This window comes from Hoplias malabaricus, chromosome 15, assembly GCF_029633855.1.
Source record: "Hoplias malabaricus isolate fHopMal1 chromosome 15, fHopMal1.hap1, whole genome shotgun sequence".
Taxonomy (NCBI): Eukaryota; Metazoa; Chordata; class Actinopteri; order Characiformes; family Erythrinidae; genus Hoplias; species Hoplias malabaricus.
The window spans coordinates 13,978,209-13,994,388 of record NC_089814.1 but is presented as its reverse complement, the minus strand read 5'-3'; the positions used below and the strand labels follow the sequence as shown (position 1 = coordinate 13,994,388).

General features: G+C 37.0%; 1 protein-coding gene across 1 annotated transcript; it reads left to right on the top strand.

The window, feature by feature from the left end:
• The first annotated feature begins 633 nt into the window (after positions 1–633).
• Positions 634–13,716, top strand: chrdl2 (chordin-like 2). Its single transcript, XM_066646415.1, has 11 exons — positions 634–770; positions 1,654–1,766; positions 2,052–2,145; positions 6,374–6,519; positions 7,868–7,961; positions 8,202–8,266; positions 9,119–9,275; positions 10,757–10,945; positions 11,084–11,260; positions 11,584–11,676; positions 12,833–13,716. The coding sequence occupies exons 1-11, from the start codon at positions 683–685 to the stop codon at positions 12,964–12,966; spliced, it is 1,350 nt and encodes a 449-aa protein (XP_066502512.1). The 5' UTR covers positions 634–682; the 3' UTR covers positions 12,967–13,716.
• Positions 13,717–16,180: the final 2,464 nt, after the last annotated feature.

Sequence of the window (16,180 nt, the reverse complement as noted above, 5' to 3'; positions counted from 1 at the left end):
AGTTCAGCAGTCTGGCTGTGCTCTGTAGTGTTCCTATCTTCTGTCTGAAGGTAATGGAGCATACAGACTCAGTGTAGATAGGGGGAAAATGTGAAAAATATATGTTATATATTTATATATTATGTTTATTGTATGTTTCATTTTTTTACTAATATGTTTAACAGTGTAAGTAATCAAGTGTTGTTTTACCAAATGTTCATTTTCTGCTGTTTTTATTTATTTTTAACTAAATGAACAGAAAAAGATGTTTGCAGTAAAATAACCTTATTTACATTACCTGTGTACATATGAGTTTACACAGAAAGTCATCTAGCCAATCTCACACCTGTACCACTGCGTAGAATTATCTCGTTTTATGATCCCTGTTCTAAAGAATGTAGTTCCATAAGTGATGTACTAGTTCTGACCTAACTACCTAGTACTCTAGTATTCAGTTTGTAACACAATATTGTTCCCCCTCTGGCAATGGTGAAAAGGGTAGTCTCGAGACAGGACTGTCCTACCCGGGGGTGTATGTGTGTGTTGTTCTTTGTATTCTCCTGTAGGGGGCGCTTTGGACGAAGCTCCTCAGATTTAACGGGGGTTTCTCGGTGCTCTGCCAGTTTCTGTCGCAGTTACGAACGGAACAGAAAGTTAGTGAAGACATTCGCTCACTGACTGGTTTTAAACCGAGGAGAAAAGCATGGCAAACCTGAAACACTTTTTCTTATTAGTTTCTCTCCGCTGCTGCTTCATGGAAGGAGACACAGAGCTGGCACAAAGCAAAAAAGGCAAGTGACATCAGTTACTGAGCTGTTAATAATGGACTGGGGTCTAGTGCATTGTCTGCTTGTGTTAAATAGCAGTATGACGATAGCCTTGTTAAAGAGAAGTGGTTGGAATTTATTTTTTATTTTTTTACTTGCTGTTTGGTTAAAGGAATATTCCTCTTACTTTTTGTGTGATAGACTTTGGCTAAAATCTATCCAGAGTTTAATATCAAGTGCTCCTAGAGAGAAATGTACCTAATCAGAAATGTCCATAATGGTGCTGATGGGAACCAGACGTCTGCCTCTAAAACCTCTTTCACACATAGTTGAGTCTGTACACAAAGAATTGTCAGAGTGTAATTTACTGTAGTCCTGGTGCGAACATTTGGCCCAAAATCTCATTCATGGTGAAGAGGAACATGCACGGTGTTGTAAGGCAAAATAGTCCCATAAGAAATCTTTCCACTTTTACCACTGTTTCACAATAAACACCAGTCCATATAAATACTTATATAGGAAGATATATGTATGTTTAATGGGCATAATAGTCAGTAAAAAAATGATTTTATTTGTGTTCACTGCTATCATGACCTCAGGTTCCTGTCAGCACCTCTGTGAATAAGTTCATAGCTTACTCTGCAGTCAACCATTTTACATTAATGACTGTTTACACCTCTGCAATTGGCTTATAAAGTGTGTTTTTTTTAAGTGAAATTCCTTTTTAAGGCCTGTGTGCACATAGACTTGCATGTGCTATGAGCTCAGCTTAATTTTTCATCTTGTCTGAGTTTGAACTGGTCAAAAAAGCACTTCATTATGATTCTTAAACTCTCATAAAACTCAATAGGTGACAGATGTAAGTGCTGGCTGTTGAGATGTCTGAGGGTAATTATGTTGTTTACAGTGCCTGGTGTATTTTGCACATTCAAAGAAAAGACGTACAACCCAGGGGATAGCTGGCATCCCTATCTGGAGCCTTTTGGATTCATGTTCTGCGTGCGCTGTGCTTGCACTGAAGTATGTACCTCCCTTACAGCAGGTTTATATAAATGTGTTTATCATTTTGTTGATAAGAGTCACATTTGTGAGAGTGACAGGGAAAGTCAGGTGAGAGGAGACAGAGTAAGTGAGAACGATAGAGGGAGAGGGGAGAGACAGAATGAGAATGTGCGTGTGAAAAGACAGCGACAGAAAGTGTAAAAGAGGAGAGCGGGTGTTGTCTGAACTGTCAAGCTACGTATCTGCTCTCTTGTGTCTGTGACCATAAAATCTTAACCTTGTTATCCTTGTACCCTCCCCTAGTCTGGTCATGTGAAATGTAACACCATCAAGTGTCCTGTCCTGAGATGTGAGAATCCTGTGACTGATTCCCAACAGTGCTGCCCACGCTGTGCAGGTAAACACAATTTTAAAGTTCTGTTTTTCACGCACAGTCAGACAAAAGAACACAAAAATATGGATGTATGTTACAAAGTACACTGTAAGTACAGTATAAGCGTAGTAGAACTTTTTCTAAATAATCATTAGTGGCATTCATTACGGACACCGTTCTTCAACTCTGTGAGCACAGTTTGTTTAATCCCCATGGAGTGCAGGATGTGAGTGCACATGATTCCACCTGCCCAATACCAAGCATCAGCTAGAGCATCAACTATAAAACACCCAAGCATGTGGGCTATGGTGTGGTGGAACTGCATATTCTAGAATAATGGAGCACCAATATCCAATATTTTGGAATGACCTGGGGTGACATTTAACATTTGTAACCTTGTATGTGTTTGAACTCAATCAAAAAATATCAAAGCAATAATCTAGTCTAAAGCCTTCCCAGTACAGGCTGTTATTACAGCATATATGGAGCAGATTCTTTAGTTGAAACACTAGGTATTATGAAATACACAAGGAAAGTGGGTGCCTACAGACATTTGGTTTATAGACATTTGCCGTAATATTAAAATGACCTCCTTGTTTTTTAAAAAAAATAAAAGCTCAACTTTTCTGATAGGTGCATGTTGTTGTTTTACCCTTTTACCCTGTTTGTCAATAAGAAACCCCAAAAGACATCTATGAAGCAGGTATGATTAGGGTGGTGGATCCACTTCAGAGCTGCAGTTACATTGATGCCATGGCGGGGCATTAGTGTGTGTGTGTGTGTGTTGTGCTGATATGAGTAGATCAGACACAGCTGGAGTTTTTAAAGCCATCAGTATAGCTGCTGGACTGAGAATAGTCCACCAACCAAAATATCCAGCCAACAGCGTCCTGTGGGTAGCTTCCTGTGTCCACTGATGAAGGACTAGTGGATGACCTACACAAACTGTGCAGCAACAGATGAGCTACTGCCTCTGATGTTACATCGACTATGGAATGGAATGGCAAGGTGGGTCTGTCTAATACTGTGGACAGGAAGTGGGCATAGTGTTTAAAGAACTCTAGCAACTCTAGTGCTTGATCCACTGGGGCTGAGAATAAGCTACCACCCAAATTATATCTGCCCTCAGGTGATCCTATTAAATTGGGTCTATTAAATTGTACATAGCCACAAATTAACTACAGTCTGTAATTGTAGATTTACAAGGTGCACATATATGGTAAATAGTGTTGATAAAATGTAAAAACTATATAGGCCATTTAAAGTTTTTCACTGATTGGTGTATATTACATAAATAATATAGAGTAAAAGTTTGGACACTCCTGGAAAATGTCTGGTTTTGCTGTGAAAATGTGAAAAATTTAAAATAAATATGGCAATTTCTAAGGCAACAATTTATCTTGCAGCACAACATAAAATCTAAAAGGCACCATAAACGTTTTGTTTTATGCATTAAGAAGCGCAGTGTATTCTCAGTAGTAGTGCAAAGGCTTGAAATAAAGACTGGGTGCAATGTGTATGTTGCTGCAAACAATTTTGTTTTTATTTAAATTGTCTAAATGAAGGTGCTAAAGTGTTGTGCGACTAGCACCTCAGTTTGATTTTATTGCCACTTTTTCCAGATATTAAAATACATTTTAATATTATTTTTTTTGTCATGTGCACTGGGATCCAGTGCTGTTGTGTGGATTATTAGGATTTTATTGGAGTTGTTTAAATGCCTTTCAGATCATTCTTGTGACATGGCTAGTTTTATGTGACAGCTTGTGGTCAGCTGTCACCATTCCTTTTTTGGCCATGTACCAGTTAAACCCATACATCTCTAGACGTATTCAATATTAAGACTTATTATGCTGTACTTAAATAGCCAAGTAATTCTTAGTGTAAAGTAGTGAGGAAGTGAAGCTTGCATATGGTTGTGGGCACTGGGCATTTAATGGCTTAATTTAAGTTAGTCTATACCAGAGATAAAACATTTGTTTTTCTTCTACTACATTCTACATTTTAAGATGATGCTCTAAACTGCTTTTCAATCACTGGACAAGAAACACAGAAATCCAGAAAGGAATAGCATAACATTGATTATCTTATGATAGATCAATGTCCATATCAATTTGGGATATATATATATATATATATATATATATATATATATAATAAAGATAAAATAATAATAAAGAAAATTTAATTGCTTAAAATCCATGGCTCTGTCAACATGTCTAGGTTATGCTCTTTGGTAAAATAACTTAAGATTAATTTCAGTGTATAGTGAGCCTTGCTTTATAAAATGCCTAGGAAATGAAGGGGATAAACTCACCCTTACAAAGCTCCACATTGTAATGTCATAGTCAGTGCTTGGTAATGACAAGAAATGTAATGCAAACCAAAACTATAAAAAGTTGGAATGGTATGAAAAATGCAAGTTTAAAAAAGTAATGAATTAATTAATTTTCTGTAATTGCTTCACTGTGTGCAGGGTTATGGTGGGTATGGAGCCTACATGGAATCATTGGGCACAAGGCACAAACACACCCTGGACTGGACGCCAGTTCTTCACAGGGCATCACACACTCACTGACCCATTCACACCTACAGACACTTTTGAAAAGCCAGTCCATTTATACCAGTATGTTTTTGAATTGTGGGAGGAAACTAGAGCATAGATAGGAAAACCCATGCAGACACAGGGAAAACACACATCACAGACAGTGTCAATAGGTGGGAATTGAACCTATAAATGCATAAGAAAACTGCTGGATTTAAAAACATTGTTCCTCAAAGAAAGAGTGGAAGGGATTTGCATATTTTAGTGTCTATGATGCATAACATAATCAAAAGACTTAACCTTGATCTCTAAATGCAACAAAAGCAATTGTTAATTTTTAATCAGTATAATCACACTGGGAGGAGTTCTCCCTGTGTCTGCATGGGTTTCCTCCGGGTGCTCCGGTTTCCTCCCACAGTCCAAAAACACATGTTGGTAGGTAGATGGGCAACTCAAAAAGTGTCCATAGGTGTGTGTGTCTTTGTGTGTGTGTGTGTCTTTGTGTGTGTGTGTGTGTGTGTGTGTGTGTCACCTTGTGAAGGACTGGCGCCTCCTCTTGGGTGTGTTCTTGCCTTACGCTCAATGATTCTGGGTAGGCTCTGGACTCACCGCGACCCTGAACTGCATAAGTGGTTACAGATAATGAATGAATAAATGAATGATGAATCGCATTGGCTCAGGATTATTTTGGCAAACCTTTTTTCTAGCTCCAAAGTACACAGCTATTTCCACATATGCCAGTTAAATTTTAAGGTGCCAAAAGAAGCCTAATGTTAACTTTGTCCAGAAGGGCTTCTCTGGGCTCAGAGGTCTGTGGGATGGACCATCGCATATTGGAAACTTGAAGTAATATCAAATTCATATTTTAGTTTTGGATTAAATGGGTGCCATGTGCTCTAGATTTAAGAAGAACAGTACTTTCCCAAGTGTTACAAACAACAAGTCCAAAAACAGTGTCTATCATGGTATGTGTATGTGCCAAAGGTAGCTTATACTTTGGTGATGACACTTGCTAAAGAATACATGCAACAACATATGCTGCCTTAAACAACCATCTTTGCCATGGATATTCATGCATTATTGAACAAGATAATGCAATACCTTATTATGCATGCATTACAAAGGATTGGCTGCGAAACACAGAATACAATAACATTTTGCAATAAGGTTTTTTGCATTAAGAATGTAAAAAAATTGAACATGAAACACATGAAACAACATAAATTGATGTTTTCAGCTCCTAAAAATTATATGTTTTATAAGGTAAAGCACAATGTGCAGTTGTATACTTTTCAAAAGAACGCAGATCCAAAAATATTTTACCAATCACTGCTTTGTTTTTTATTTACATTATCCCTACAGTCACAACCTTTTCTAATTTGCGGTTGTGTGATATAATATAAAACAGTTGGTAACCTTCTGCACTACCACTCTCCACCTGCCAAACTTGTATAAAAATAATTCAAAATAAAATATTTTTGTACACTGAATGTAAGAAGGTTCTCCTCTTACCTTCTCACCCTTTGAAGTCACATATTTTGAGGTACAAGTTTTGTTTATACATCAATGATACACATTTCATATTGCATATTTCATGTGTATTTTTCATACTGAAATTTGTTTCACACAAGTGTGGTACTTGATATGCAGTTTGTCTGTGTGTCTGCCTGCCACCCTGCCTACCTGTATTGTCATAATCATCCACAGATGAACACAGAACCCCTGCTGGATTGAGAGCCCCCATTAAAACCTGTCGATACAATGGAACTGTGTATCAAACAGGAGAGATTTTTACTAATCGTGACCTCTTTCCATCTCGACACTCCAACCAGTGTGTGATGTGCACATGCTCTGTGAGTCAACACATACTCGTTTTTTTCTGACACATCACTAATATATTCAAATACAGCTTATGTCTGCTAATTTATATGTTAAGGCTGTATTTTTGTTTTGGATTTTTGCATATTTATACAGTTATCCTCCTAATTTACAATTCCACCCACAAGTTTAATATATGTTTTTACTAAGATTTAGGAGTCTAGCCAGCAGTTTCTTTTGAACTGCAGCTAATAACATCACTGGACAACTCAACACTTAAATGCTCAGATCTGTTATGCCATCTAACAGACTTAGGTGTTTGCTAACATCATGTTACTGATGGTGAGAGGAAAGGCCATCCTACCCTTTCAGAAAGAGTGAGGGCAGTTATGATCTCTGCCTTTAAGATAACACATAACATGGATCCCAAAGGAAATTGTAGTGTCACAGTACTCTACATAGTGCACAGGAGAAGACATACAGAAAGAAATACAATAAATAGTGCAGGGATATAGTAATGGGTTACAGGTGTAGGAAAGTAGGGTACAACAGTGCTATAAACCATAAAGCAGTGACAATGAGTGCATCATGATAGTATAACTGACAGTATGGACTGGACATGTAAGAGTATGGTGTAATCCAGCACAGTTTACACAGCAGGAGATTGGTAGTATCTCTGCAGTAAGGAGAGTCATTGTAAAGCCTTATTGCTGTGGGAAGGAACCACCTCACATACGGCCCCTTTGCACAGCACAGCTGTATCAGTCTTTCACTGAAAGTTTGTCCACTGTAGTGTGCAAGGGGTGTGAAGTATTGTACTTAATGGCTAGCAACTTGTTAAGTGTCCATTTTTCAGGTCCACCACCATCTCCTTCGTCTTACTGAGGTTGAGCTCCAGATGATTCAGGTCACACCAACTGAAAAACTCTGACACCAGCTCCCTATATTCAGCTTCCTGTCCATTCCTGATACACCCGACAATGGCAGTGTCATCTGAGAATTTCTGAAGATTGCATGTGCTGGGGATGTATCTAAAATCGGCAGTGTAAATGTTAAACAAGAATAGAGCTAAAACAGTCCCCTGGGGGGGCCCCACACTCCACATGGCAGTGTCTGAAACACAGCCCTGCAGCTGCTCATACTGAGGGCGACCAGTCAGGTAGTCCATCATCCATCAGATGATGGATTAATTTACCTGCATCTGTCGCATCTTTTAGCCTAGGATGGCTAAGGCATCTCTGGGAATTTAATTCACAGTCTCACAGTTACACTAATATGTGATCACAAACACATAGTAGGCACTATTATGATTCTGTATAATTTGCAGATAATGATCATTATTATTGAGGTTTAATTTAAATTATTTTTTATTTTATCTTTAAGAATGGAAATATTTTTTGCGCACTGAGATCTTGTCAGCCCATCACATGCTCTTCACCTGTCCCTGTTCCAGATACATGCTGCTTGATGTGCAAAGGTGATCCTTATTATAAATTTATAATGTTAAAATTGTTAAATTTTAGTATGGTTTAAACTGAGGAATGGAATGTTTGGAATATGGATATATCTGTATGTCATAATTTATATTCCTTTATATGTATTTACATTTTGAAATGAATAGTTTCTCAAATGTTAGCAACATGTATCTTATAAGTTATATAAGATATACAAGTTTGGTAAGTTAACAACATGTCTCTTATTTCTTTGAAATTTTTAGAGGGTCCAACTGACAGTAATTCAGCATCATATGGGGATGGAGGACTGCAACTGAACAGAGGAGTTGTATGTATTTTTTTCTCATGTACTTATCAGATCATAACAGCAACCGGCATAAGATTGGCATAGGATATTTTGTCTTGTGTATGATTATAATGCTAAGGAATTATCTTAGAAATGATGCTATGGAATATGTTTAGTAAGTAGGTGACCAAAATATATACAGATATTTTATGTTGTGTTGTGTCAGTGGCTAATCTTAGCATATATGTATGAATTCCTTAGTAAAGAATTGAGAATAGAATAGGATGCTTTGGAGCAGCTACTCTTGAGTCTAAGATCACCAGAAATGTGTAAATCCTAATATCATTGAAGGGTGCAGGAATGGAGCTGGAGTTTATTCTGAGTGAGTGAGCAACGTCCAATAATTTTGGAATGAGCTGGAGTGACATTTTTATCCAGAAAACATCATCCTACAACAGTTCACAATCTCACTAATGTATTGCAACTTCTAAAATTAATTCATTCTAGAACCGTAGAGACAGTTACTGCATCAAATATACACGCTGTTTTAATACGACTTTATAAGGTGAACATAAAATGAATACCACACAAATGCATTTTGTTATTGTATTCTTACTTTATGTAGCCCTTATGTTATCAGCCACCATTCTCTCTACCCTATCCATCAGTGGAAAGTGAGAGCCACCTGTCACATAGTAGAATTAGAGCTACTGAATATAAAAGCACTGGGATGTCTAACTGTGCAAGTATCACAGCTATTTACAGTTGGGTTCTAAAACAATTAATTATTCAGTCATATGTAGTTTCATGTTTGCATTGCACCATAAAGTCATATATGGATTAAAAAAAAAGAAAATAAAAACATTGTTTCTCTCATCTTTCTTCAATCCCAAGAGACACTCTCTGGATCAGTGTACTGGAGAGCAGGTGAGAGGCAGAGGCGTGCGAGCCACTCCGTCCACTCTGAGAGGTCTCAACCTGCACATGCTGCACATTAAAGGAGATGCTGAAACCACAGTGAAGATTCTGCTACAGCGAAAGCATCAAAAAGGTGAGCTCAACATGAAATCCAATCAATCTAATATTAATGACTAGTGCTAAAAATGTAGTCATGGATAACTTTGATTTAAGAAAAGAAATGTAGAGCAAGGCCCGTATTAAAAGGTGTCATTATTACAATAAATCACAATGATGGTTCTGAAAATATGGCTATCCTTAGCTTTCACACAACTGACCAAATGCATATATCATTCAAATTGATTTTACAAGTGCTTCTATTTGTTCTCTTTGTTTGTTAAATACATGCTTTTCACATGTATTGGGAGGGTGACAGGTAGTGTCACACAGATCAAGGATAATCCAAGATCTGCAATTCAGATTGGTACACATTGATTTGTTTAATAAGAGTAATGTAAACGTGACTAAGGTATGAATAGAGTTTAGAATAGAGTAGTATATCGCAATATAAAATGTTTCAATAAAAATTACATGAATTTAAACACGTTCAATATTTCAATATACATTATTTTCAACATCTGTCACTGACTGATGTTTATTACAGGGCACTGCCATCAGTTCAGCACACTCAGTTAAAAATTTTGTTTAAAAAATATTAATATTGACAAATCTAATAGGTTTATGTTTGATGGTGATGTCATGTTTCTTGTTTGTTTTTGGATGTTTTTCAGTGGATTTTATATTGTTCATATTGATATCGGAATTATATCGTATAGAACAAAATTAAGAAATATATCATGATATACAGTTTGGCCATATTGTCCAGCCCTAGGTATGAATTCTATTATTGGTCATGTGTTTACTTCATGCAATCATTCGTTGTCTGTAGCTGCTTATCCAGTTCAGAGTTGCATTGGGTTCGGAGCCTATCCAGAAACCCTTGAGCGCAAAGCGGGAACACACCCTGGAGGGGGCGAAAGTCCTTTGGACTTGCGTCCAGTGATTCTGGGTAGGCTCCGGACCCACAGCGCCTCTGAACTTTAAACCTGTTAATTTTGTCTATTTAAATTTATATACACAGTTATTTTGATTGGTTCAGAATAACAAGTGAAGGTTAAAGCTAACACTTACTTCACATGATGTCATATAAAATCACATCATTTGAAAGCTGAACATACCTGGAGGAGAAAGGTAACTGCCAATTCTGTTATGTATGCTAAAAGATGCCCATGTTGACTAGCATTATGCTGAGCAATAGGGCTGAGCAATATTACTATACTACACACAAAAAGAGTGAGGCCACTTTTGCTGCCTTGAGGTGTCAGCCAACCTAAAAATCTTTGGCTCTAGAGGTGTATTTTTGTCTATTCCTGTTAACTCACCTTATTCAAAATGTATGTTTTGTTATTCCTAGCATACTGTTATGATATTGTTAAAATGTGTTATAACATTCTGATGCTATATCTTAACTCTTTAAAGACAGAATTTCATCCTCATAATTTTGAACAATATTACAGTTATTCAATAATTTCAGATAATATTATATGGCCTTTGACATACAGTTGTTTGTCTAAGCTTGTTTGTACAGTGGGAAGACCTACTCCCATGGTGATGTGTGGCATCCTGTACTGGGCAAAGTCTTGGAGTGCATCTTATGCACTTGCAGAGATGGCCAGCAGGACTGCAGACGCATCACTTGTCCCATGCAGTACCCCTGCAAACATCCAATGAAGATTGAGGGGAAATGTTGTAAAATTTGCCCAGGTAACGTGACACCCCTACATTGTGATACAATGATACAGTGGTGTCAGTATCACCTGCATTTATTTATGAGTCCATTGTTTATATCCTTATACTTTTTCGTATCAACCTAGCATGACTTTCTTTTTTATGTTCCGATAGAGATTAAAACTGAGAGTAACAGGACAGAGTGTTATCTAGGACAGGAGAGTAACAGTCTGCTAGTGTATAAAGTCGAACCTTCAACTGCTGCTCACACAGAGGACACAGTGCGAACTATCGCCATTGAGAGACAAGGAGCCACAGAGGTTGAGGTGCAAGTGTGGAAAACAGTGGAAGGTAATGTGTTTAAAGGGCTAGCAAATTTGGTGCACTCATATAAGGGCATGATTTCATTTAAGATTTCTAAGGTGATTCAGACATTTAGCAATTCAGTATTAATCAGTGTTTGTATAGACAGGTATTAAACGCATTGAGTAAATTATGCTGAATTATTTGAAAGTTATTTTCTCTGAAGTACTCCCTTTATACTGACAGACTTAGATCTGATTTTTTAATCTAATTTATCTAATCTAATTTTATTTTTGATTTGTTTTGTCTATAAATTAATCACATATTATTTATTAAAATCAGGAAATGTATTTATTTATTTTGCATTTTAGGGGTACTGCATCTGATGGAGACAGGCGATGTACAAAAAAAGGACCTTATAGAGCATCCAGAAAATTACATCCTGCTTACCACATTAGATGAGGGTGAGCTTACTCAACATTTTCCTTTTCTTCCACTGTTCTTCATTTTGTTTTTATTATTTTTAAGAATAGCTGCCACAAGTTAGTTGCAAGTATTACTCAGAATAACATAGTAAATCCTTTTTATTTTTATGCTGTAGATATTGACAATCTAATGTCAGAAAAACTCAGTAACATTTTTGAGACAATGTCAGCCTGATATCCAAATATCCAACTGTCAAATCTAACTTTGGAGAAATGAAAACTACTGGAATAGATGTTTACAAGTAATCATACAGGCTTGTGTCTGTTGACCTGAAGGGCTTATTGGTGTAATGTAAGTTTATGAACACAAATTTACAGTATTTTTTATCCACTCCATTTTATGATGACTGCACATGTAGAAACAGTACAAAATCATATCCGGAAAATAATCTTGACATGTGGAAAATCTTATTTATCCACATTTGCTTTAGTAACAGATATTACTCTTATGGAATGAATTTAGACTAGATGTTAGAAAGGTTGTGTGGATGGATGGCATTCAGTCAGGAGATCATTAGTGTACTGATAGAGATACTGACAAATGAATGATTAGTTTTGGATCACAAACATCACTCTAACTCATCCTAAAGGTATTTGTGCTTCATCATTCCAGAGAACACAATTGACTAGAGGTTTATAGCCCTCTATTTGGCATTTGGTATTGGGTATGGTGGAAATAGGCTCATGTTCAGCTGGTCCAGAGTGTCTCATTTCTCTTTGTGCTTTTATTTGGAGATTATATAAGATGTGCTTGCACAATTGAACCTCTGTGTCAACAATGGGTGCACCTTAAAATAGCTGAGTAATTATAAAAGATGTTTCTATGTGTTTAGACATACTTTGTATCAGTGTATAATATTAATGTGTAGGAGAAATGACTGAAGATCTGACTCCTCGCTTAAAGCACCTGCAGATCAGGCCGAGTCACAGGACAAGAGCAGAGGAAATTGAACGACTTTGCGTGTAATGTGGAGAAATGTTGTGATTTCCTCTTTTCTTTAGTGATTATCTTTGCCAGGCAGCTAGGTTAGTCATAATGTCATCATTGTCTGCATAAGTTGATTTCATGTATTATTTTCCAAGAGTTTCATGTCTACCAAACCATCGCAGAACACTGCTTTTTTTCTCACCACAGATACTTGGAAAAAGTTCAAAGAGGAGGAGGACAAGATGAGAGACATAAACATGAGCAGGACCTGTGAAGATGGCATTAAGGAGGTAGTGAAGTACTTAAACCCAGAACAGCTAGACACACTTTGTGCTTCTTAGTCTGGAACAGTGTTAGTTCTGGAACAGCATATCACCAGCAGCATAATCTTCATCAGTGTCTCCAACACCTTTTTATAATCAGAAAAAAAAACACCAAGTGCTTAAGTACAAAATGACATACTGGCATAAGATAGTTCTCTTGCATATTAGTAGGAGTCAGTTTGGTACAGTTGTTCCTTATTAAAAGTAGCATTTGTAGAGGCCTATAACTGCAGTTAAGTTCTGCAGAGTGGTCTTTTGAAAATACAAAAAAAAAAAAGTGCCAAAAAAGTTGAGACCATGTGAAATGCTAGAAAAAACAGAAACATTGGTTGTTGTATTTTGCTTTTTGCCTGTTACTAACAGATATTTAATGAGAAAATATACCATATAAGGTGAAATACATAAAATCTCTACAAGCATAATTTGCACTTAAAATGTATTATTATTGAATTTCAGAATATGAATTTCAGAATTGAAATTTATATTTGCATTTTACCTACTCTCTCAACTTTTCTGGATATAGATTTGTATATAAAAGAGGGAAAATCACTATACAAATCTCTTGGCCCTTGGTGTGTCAGTATTATAGCAGTTGTGGAAACAAGGGTTTAAAATATTTTCTTTTTTTAAAGAACAACTAACATATGTGACTGTAGTAAGCAACCCCTGTATTCGTACAGAATGTAAGTGAGAAAAAATGTAAGGTCACGTAGGAACTTATTGGCCAAGGATACTTTTATAAAGTTGATGTAGGCCTCATTTTTTAAAATCACTGTCATTAGTTATACATTCATTAAATATATTCTAAGAAAATATTAACTATTTATTGTAAATGTGGTGTAAGAAACTTTTTCATATCCTCTTTATAAGTAAGTGTTTAAAAATGTTAACGTGCACCTAATAACTTTTTTCTTAAAATTTTTATTTGTCCATCAATTATGATATTTTCACACAATATAAAAAACAGAAGCTGGTACTGTCCAATTGTGTAAAAAATTGGAAACTGTCAAAAATAGAGATAAAATCTGACAATATGCATTCATTCACTTATTGTCTTTAACCGCTTATCCAGTTAAGGGTCACGGTGGGTTCGGAGCCTACCTGGAATCACTGGACGCAAGGCAGGAATACACCCTGAACGGAGGGCTACTCCATCACAGGGCATGACAATATGCAGTATATAGAGGAAAAAAAGGGACCTGTCTTCAGTCAAATGGACAGATTTTTAAAATGATTCTGTATAGTGTTCTGGACTTTGCTGTGAGGATGTGTCCAACAACAGAGTGCTATTATTTTGATAAAATTGTAGGTCAGTGTTTTCCACTATCAAAAATTGTCTGGAAGAAGTTTGCATCAGATATATCTCATGATTTATTAACAATCAAAGTGCTGTAAAACTCAACTTTCCTCAGCTTTCTAATGGTTACACAAAAACTGAGCAATATTTTATGGTTCATATCATCAGCCAGTGCATTAGCCACCTGTTGTGATACATCACAAGTATAGAGACATGATTTCAGCAGCTTAGTCATTAGTTGCTATGAGGGTTACTGGTTAACGGAGATATGTTCCCCGGCTGAGTTTCAGACGGAACAGGCCTGTGAACTGCTTGTCGACAGTGTTGTTCAGGTCACCAGGTGGAGGATAATTCACTTTTGTTCGGCGGTCATGCTCATCACAGTGAACTGTGCCTGGCCACCGAACACAGATTGGAGAAGTTCAGAGGGTTGTGACTAATATCCCTTTCCTTTCTGTCTGAACCCCGAAAGCCCACTTTCCCTCCCTTCTGCACAACAATGAGTCATTGTGTTGGCCTCACACATAGTGCCAGACAGTGCTGCTCATCTCTCACTGAAGGCCTGACAAAATATTTTGAAACAGAAGCCCCTTAGTTGCAGACCTTAATAATCACACAATGAAGCTGTGAATTATTTCCGCTGGCTGTTGGATCTGACAGATTTTGGCAATTGGTTGTCTTTGAAAGGTTCAAAAGGAGACAAAGAGGATTTTACTCCATTCTCCTTTTTACTCACCGTGTGTGTCTAAATTATGTTGACACTTAGCAATACATATTATTATACATGTTTTTTTTTAATTCCCTTGTTGATTGGACATAAAGACAATATGAAGCATATTGTAATATCTCTCTATTTCTCAACATCATTTATTTAAAAACATAATTTACAGTGAAAAAAGGCATCAGTAGAAATGTTTCAAAATGACAGAGTAAATCCTTATTACACTGGCTAGCATTAAAAGTTCAGAGTATTTTTCTTTCTAATGTAAATATATACTTTTTATGAGAGTGACAATAAATGCCTGTATTATGTTAGCCGATGAAATGAAATTGAGAAAATTCTTGCTCCCAGTTGGCCTCATCACTTTCTGTTGGAACACAAACTTGATTTTAAACATTGCCATCTTTGGCATCTACATGGTCCATTCGTTTTTGGATAGAGGTTTTGAATTCCCTCTAAAAAGCATTGGGCCAATTCTGCTATGCATGCTTAGTCTTGGCTCTGGCAATTTGAACAGCTGGGGGCAGTCATTGGGTATAAATCAAGTGGAGGGGTCAGTTCTGTGTAAGAGCATGCCCACTCAGCCTTGCTGCCCAGGCTGAGTTAAAGCCTTGAAGGATTTTAGAGGGTAGCACCTCAGCATTGCAGTGGGCTTAAGATTTGTCTTGTTTTCAAAGCATTAATGGAAATAAAGTTAGGTTATTAGAAAGTAATGTTTTTGTGGGAAGGTTGCAGAGACTTAGGACCTTGTAAGGGAAGTCAGCAATTTAGAATTGTGCTGTAGAGCTCTGGGTTGGTCTGTGACGGAAATGAAGCAGGTGGGAAGACTGAATGAATATTGTAAAAGCTCTGGCCTGGAGCTGCTGCACTCCACAGTGCCTCACAGATTCATAACCGTTTGGTTAACTGAAGCATTGCAAATCAATCAGACGGCATTTGGATTCAAAGGGAGCCAAAGTGAGTTAAGGTAATTAACTCTGATAGATGTGTTTGCTTTCCTAGCTGATTAAGGTGTTCGAGTAACCCCTGAATTAACGCGCCATCAAAATACTTCCGGAGTCTTTTAAGGGTGCTGTTTTTTTACACCCTCTCCCCCAGCATAATTAAGTTGGCCCCGATCATTTCAGCCAATGATCAGAACTGTGCCAAAGAAGTACAGACAATACTGAGCCGGCCGTCATAAACACTCCAGTCATCCGTACGCTTTTCCTGAT